Raw genomic sequence first — 6,339 nt, 5'->3', positions numbered from 1 at the left:
TGTAGTGTATGAGCTCTGCGATGGACAGTTATCCCATCCGCTGTCCCCCAGCCCTGTGCTGCCTGGGATGGGCTCCGGGCCTCTCTGACCCCGACCGGGAGAAGCGGTTAGATGGATGGTCGGACGGACGGATGGATGGATGGATGGAGTCCCAGGCTGGAGACTGCGGCTCATACACACATGCATGTGTGACACACCAAACAACAGAGAGGAGTCTGGGTAAGATTTAATACCACAGAGGGAATAACAGGCCTAAACACCCCAATGGCCATCAGGGGGCAGCAGCAGGGGAGGGGTCTTCCTGCAAGGGCCAAACAGCTCTGCTTCGCACAGCCAAGCGCTGTGTGGTGGCAGCATCCCTCGGGGGCCATCAGGTCGGTGACGACGTCGGCGTGCTGCACGTCGGGGAGAAGATAGAGGGACACCTTCAGCGAGAGTGCGGCCAGGGCCTCCAAGAAGCGGACGGAGGATTCCACGGGGACCACGACGTCACTGGTGCCGTGGATCAGGCAGAATGGGGGATGCCTGCACGCCGGGGAAGAGCAGGGGTGATTTATGCTGAGACAGCGGGCCTGTGCTGTGGATCAGAAACGCTAACCCAGACTCGGTACCTACCTCCCCAGTTTGTCTCGGGGAAGCCTCTGCAAGAACCTTCCAGGTGAATAAAAGATTAAAGTTTTACACCCCTCCCATGGCAATGCGCATCGACGACAAAAACTCCACCCCCCATGTCCGTTCGTGCTCATAGTGGTCCACAATATGGTAGATGCTACTCAGACCTACGGCAGAGTTCCACAAAATGCCGTGGAGATCTCAGACCACTATCCCCTGGGACCTGAACGCCACACAACTCAGGAGGTTGCTCACCTATGAGTCACAGTATGATGGAGGAGTACATCTGCCTTTGGGTCTCCTCCTGAATGCCCAACACGTGCGAGCCCTCAGCCAGGCAAGGCGTGCTCAGAGCACATAGGTGAGCCCCAGCCGAATGGGCAACAAGGAACACTGACCAGAAGGAGAGTGGAGCAGGTGGAAGTCAAAAGGGGGGGCACCCTTCACGTCATACCACCACAAACCCTGGAAAACTGCAGTGTACCGTGAAATGAAATCATTCCCACTTACGGTGGCAATGTTCCACTTCTGTCCATTTTCTTTCAACCACAGCAGACACTCAGCGATATCTTGAACCATATGGGAGACATTCCCCTGTATACAGACTCAACATACATACAGTCAGGGGCAGAGAAATCTGGGGGATGGGGGGGATATAGCTGCAATATTTAAATTGGTTTCATTTGTCCCTCCAAAAAAAAAAAAACTTTACATTTACATTATGACGTTGTCCCCCTACCCCAATATCAGACTCTGTCCTACATCGCTGAGTACACTGCACATGCACTGCTTCAGACCAGAGACTAGTTATGGGCTGTATGTCACATTCCTGCCCTTCTATGACCTGAATGGTGACACACCTTGGGAAAAGTGGAATAATCCAGGCAGATCACCACTGCGCTGAGCTCCCTGGTCATCTGCATCTCGCCATGGGAGCCAAAAACGATCCCCTGTATAAGAAAATATCAGAATGATAATACGACCATTAAAAGTGTACCAGTTTTACACTGTACAATGACTTGCGTATTCCTGTCATAACCTTTGGCCGGTTAAATAAGGCCATCTGCTGGCCGATAAAGTAATGAGAATGTTAGTGGCACATTATTATTTATCTGAACTTTTAGGTATGTATTGGGCGTGGATATTTACTTGTTCATATTATTTATGATTATCGATATTCTTGTAGTACAGTTTCCACCGACAGTACAGTCATATTTCAGGTACTTCACGGTTTCCAGCACGGCTCTGGTTAAAGAGTATATCCGCCATGGGAAGACACATCAAACATTAACTTTCACTGAATCTGTCATCTTAAAACAGCATGCCGGAATGTGATCCAACCCACCCAGGCCTTAGCGCTTCTACGTATTTCCGGGGTCTCGGGTACCCGGGCCAGCCGTACAACCACTGGACCGTCAACGTACTAAGGAACAACGATAAACGCGGCACCAGCAGCTACGGCCAAAGTCACGTCGCACTTTACAACAGTCCTAAAGGTAAAAAAAAAAATGACGCATTAATTTGTACTCCTTCCTGGTGAGTAATCTTACTTTGCTCATCCAATTTGGTCATGATTATGCTTACATTTTAACAGGAGATTTACGTGATACCCGGATCTACTGCAAGGCAATTCTCAGAAAAGGCGAAGCTGAAATATCTTGAGAACGTCAGTCATTAATAGTCATACAGGAACATTTCAAATACACCGTTAACTGATTCAGTTCACAATCCAGTTAATGGAAATATTACTTCGCAATGCAGGATTCATTCACCTGCACAACATGCGAAATAACATTGGTAAACAATCTATGTGGAATATAAATAAAACGAAATGTCATGTCATATAAGGTGAGTATCGAAGATAATAATCATCATCCATCCAGCATCATGTTACACTATTATTATACTATATATTTTACACTATTTCCGATTTTCACTTAACATACTGGTAACAATACACCCGTACATCATTTGCAAATTATGGAGACACATCATTTCAAACTTTATACAAAACCTTTAATGTCCCACCTTGTTCAGGCTTCATGTCATTCCTCAGAAACTGTTGCCATGTAGCTTTTAGATTACACATTTGACATTTTAAGTGAGTTGCACTCTTCCCCGTACCCGCTGCACCTGCGACCACATCTTTACATAGGTAGAACCTGCGCTTCTGTCCCAGAAATATGACGTAATAAAACTAACAGAAGACATTTACTCTTTAATTGGTCCGTGGAGCGAGCCCTGCAGATGACTGTGATAATAAAATTAGCGGTGTTCTCGTAGTCATACTATGCTGTAATTCACGTTTTATACAGTAGGTGGAGACAACGCATCACGTTTTCAGCGTTGTTCATGTCTGCTATTTAAAGTGTATATAAATATTCATCCATGCTTCTTTCTTCACAAACATTTAATCAGCTTGGAGCTTATTCCATGAAGTATAGGGCACGTGGCAAGCGAACACTCAGGATGATGTGCCAGTTCATCACAGGGCAAACGCATGTACACAGTCACACAACTAATCACACATTATGGGCATTATGAGACAGACTCACTCCATGGAGCCACCATGTTACCTTCTGTGTGAACAGTGAGGTTGTGAGGTTTCAGTGCAGCCGATTAAAAATGGTTCACCTCCCAAAATAGCAGCTACTCCGGTCGTTCCTGTATGACAGGCTGAGTCCATTTTCTTGATGTCTTCCTCATCCTGTAGCGTCCTGTTTGTGACCCTGGCGCTCACACTCTCACCAGAAAGCCACACTCATATCGCCTGAAACTATTGACTGAGCTCCTAGGCCACTGTCACACTCTGTTGGTTGTTCATTTTTTGTGTGTCTTCAATTCCACATCATTATGCTTTATTTGTGTGACCTGTGTGTGTCTCAGTGCGCTAAGCCTCTCTGCTTGTGATTGGAAGGTTGTCGATTCAAGCCCAGCCTCGGTACGTCTGTGGGTCCTTGAGCATGGCCCTTAACCCCCACCTTCCTGACCTCTGCTATGGTTGGCCATTTTTTGTGGTGAGCTTGCTCTCACTTACAGAAAGCAAGATGGGGGAGGTGTAAAGAGAATTTCGCCATGAGGATCAATAAAGGATCACCATTAATCATAATAACCAGCCATTTCCTACCATTGTCTCGTTATATCTTTCTATTTGTGCTCAGACTGCTACTGATTTTTCGTTTCTTTCTTGATTATGCTTAAATAAAACTGACAAACCTATTCTGACATAAAAAGACCCAAAAGATGTTCAGTAGAGGCCCAAGTTTTGTCCTGTGAATTATGAGTGATATTATTCAATGGTGATTTAGATAGCAGCACAAAATGAAATGTCTCTAAATCATTAATTCCAGCAGATAACGGCATGCGTAGGGATGACAGCTTCACGATGGGCACGTGCAAAAAATTTTGCTTTGGTTTCATGAATGAACATTTTCGGCAACAAACTCTAATGCTATTGAGGTAACCGTAACAGAAAGGATAACGTACAACTTATAACCCTGTATCGTGGTCAGCGTTGTGTGCAGGGGGGGGGGGGTGTAGGGGCTACACTAAGCCACTCCACACACACAATGGGTGAATCAGCCTATATGTGGAAGGAACCCCACACAGCACAAAAAAAGAACATGGAAGCTGCACAGGGGTGAGATGTGAATTTCCAGCCCCGAAGTGTGAGGCAACAGCGCTAACCAGCAGCCAAAACAGCGATAACATCTCAAGTGCTGTCTGTTTACAGCCACCGTTTTCAATTCCCCCCCGGCATTAATTATTTCCTGCAGTAACATCTCCTTTGTAATGAGAGGAAGCCTAATCTGGGATCTCGCACATATTTGTCCTACAGATGCTCCTAAACCCACGGCGTCCCTCTTTGCTCTGTCGGAAGGCAAACGAAAGCAGCATGTGCTTGAAGGCAGCCAGTCATTTCTTCATTCCCTGCTGTTTTCATTAGCTCTTCACTTATGGAGCCATGAATGTCACAAACACATATTTCTCAGTGATTGCAACATGCCACAGATTAATTTTCCCATCTTGTGGCCAAATATGCAGCGTGTCAGCAGCTAAATACACATCGGTTAAAATGGAAGAATTTTCAGAAGTAGTGACTGAAATAGAAGTAACAGGTAGTGACTGTACAGTTCCAAAGAGCTGCTTTTAAATCGCTTCTGATTGGGCAGCTGCCGCATAGACTGCTATTGCTGCTACTTTTGTCCATTAATGATGGTGATCTTATCGTGGCCGCTGCTGCGGAGACGGTCTGTGAGAGCGTGTCCAGCGATATGTGAAAAGCAGAAGGTCACGCGTTGCTCAAGCACTGCTGACTTTCAGGAAAACATGCAAGACTCACAGGCTCTTGGCGTGAGCAGTCTCAGGCGAGCCTGTTTACTGAAGCTATCAACAGAATATTAGCACAGATTCTTCCAGTATAAAGTTGGAGAACGATTCTGATCACTAACATCCTTTATCAGGATTCCTGTCTCGAGTGCCAGGATCTAGTCTTTTCCCCACAAAACTTCTTGTTGCAAATTTGTTTCGGAGATGAAACACAGCCATTGCCTAAATGCCTCCCTGCCAGTGAACTGTAAGCTGATACAATCACACTCACTACGCAATATAAAACCCTTAACCATCAAAATTAAAAAATCACGTCAATATTTATGACGACTATGGCTAATGAATGAATAGGCTGGGTATCTAATGAACAGCTCCCTTGGTGCACATTCTCAGCCCAGGCAGATAGTAGAAGGTAACGACGCTGTGCGCCCCTTGCACAAACTGCCAGCCTAAAGCTGAGGGCAGCATTCTAGACAGTGGATGTAATGACGCTTTCAGAGCTGACCGTGTGACCGGCAGCTGAATCAGCCATGTCTGTTCCCAATTCTGCTTCAAAATAATCTCCCCTTTATTTGGAAAAACAGGTTTAAGACTAATTAAAGGAAGATCCCCAACCAGAATAGATATCACTGTCTGGGTTTCAATATATATGTACTCTTCTATATATATATGTGTGTGTGTGCTTATAGAGAAACAGGAAGTGAAAGATGGTATTGATAATAGTATTGAAAATAGCATTGAAAGAGGCCCTTCAGACTGATTTGCTAAAGCGGTACATTTTATTCGACCAATAGCGTTATGGAGGTCAAAAGGGTAATAGGTCTATGGAGAAAGGCCGTGTCTGCTTATAACAGGCAGGAAGGGGTGAGAGCACATTCAGGAGAACTGAGAAGTGGTTACAAACGCTAGATGCTTGCTTGGATCGTTTATCTCATTACGGGTTCCTGGGGAATGCGCTTTGGTGTTTAGGGCTACTCTAATGCAACCGAACAGCTGATAGAGATCACAGTAACCTCTTTGTGAGTTAATCTCATTACTAACCACTTACCTTCCCCACTCGTGCAGCCACATGACACTAGCGTCCTGTGCAGTTAGAGCATCATAATGTTACAGCACAGTGCTATTAATACAAAGGGAGTTTGTTGGGTAATAGATTGGTGTCTGTTTGCGTTAATATTACACAAAGGAATAAATAAAGAAGTTGTACATTGACATGCCATCCATTATGAAGACCCAAAATTGAGGCATAGACTTGAAGGACAGTTGTCACTGAAAGATAATCACTCCTGCAATTAGGCCGTCCTCTTTGATTGGTAAAAATGGACAGGAACAGAAGAGTGATACTTTTTGGATGCCTGTGGGGAATTTGGCCTGTTGTCTAGCCCATCTTGTTGCCCA

At 45.3% G+C, this 6,339-nt stretch overlaps 1 protein-coding gene across 1 annotated transcript; it reads right to left on the bottom strand.

Annotated features, from left to right (window-relative positions):
- On the bottom strand, window positions 1–2,762 carry si:dkey-193c22.1 (uncharacterized protein LOC567837 homolog). The gene is given in 10 exon segments (XM_048992792.1): window positions 1–525; window positions 616–668; window positions 670–812; window positions 1,119–1,206; window positions 1,473–1,562; window positions 1,780–1,823; window positions 1,826–1,879; window positions 1,959–2,038; window positions 2,040–2,102; window positions 2,197–2,762. Coding segments are annotated over 10 exon segments (972 nt in total). The 5' UTR covers window positions 2,199–2,762; the 3' UTR covers window positions 1–170.
- Window positions 2,763–6,339: the final 3,577 nt, after the last annotated feature.

The sequence above is a fragment of the Brienomyrus brachyistius genome, chromosome 2 (assembly GCF_023856365.1).
Source record: "Brienomyrus brachyistius isolate T26 chromosome 2, BBRACH_0.4, whole genome shotgun sequence".
NCBI lineage: Eukaryota > Metazoa > Chordata > Actinopteri > Osteoglossiformes > Mormyridae > Brienomyrus > Brienomyrus brachyistius.
The sequence above is the reverse complement of the archived record's forward strand: the minus strand, read 5'-3'. Positions and strand labels throughout refer to the sequence as shown.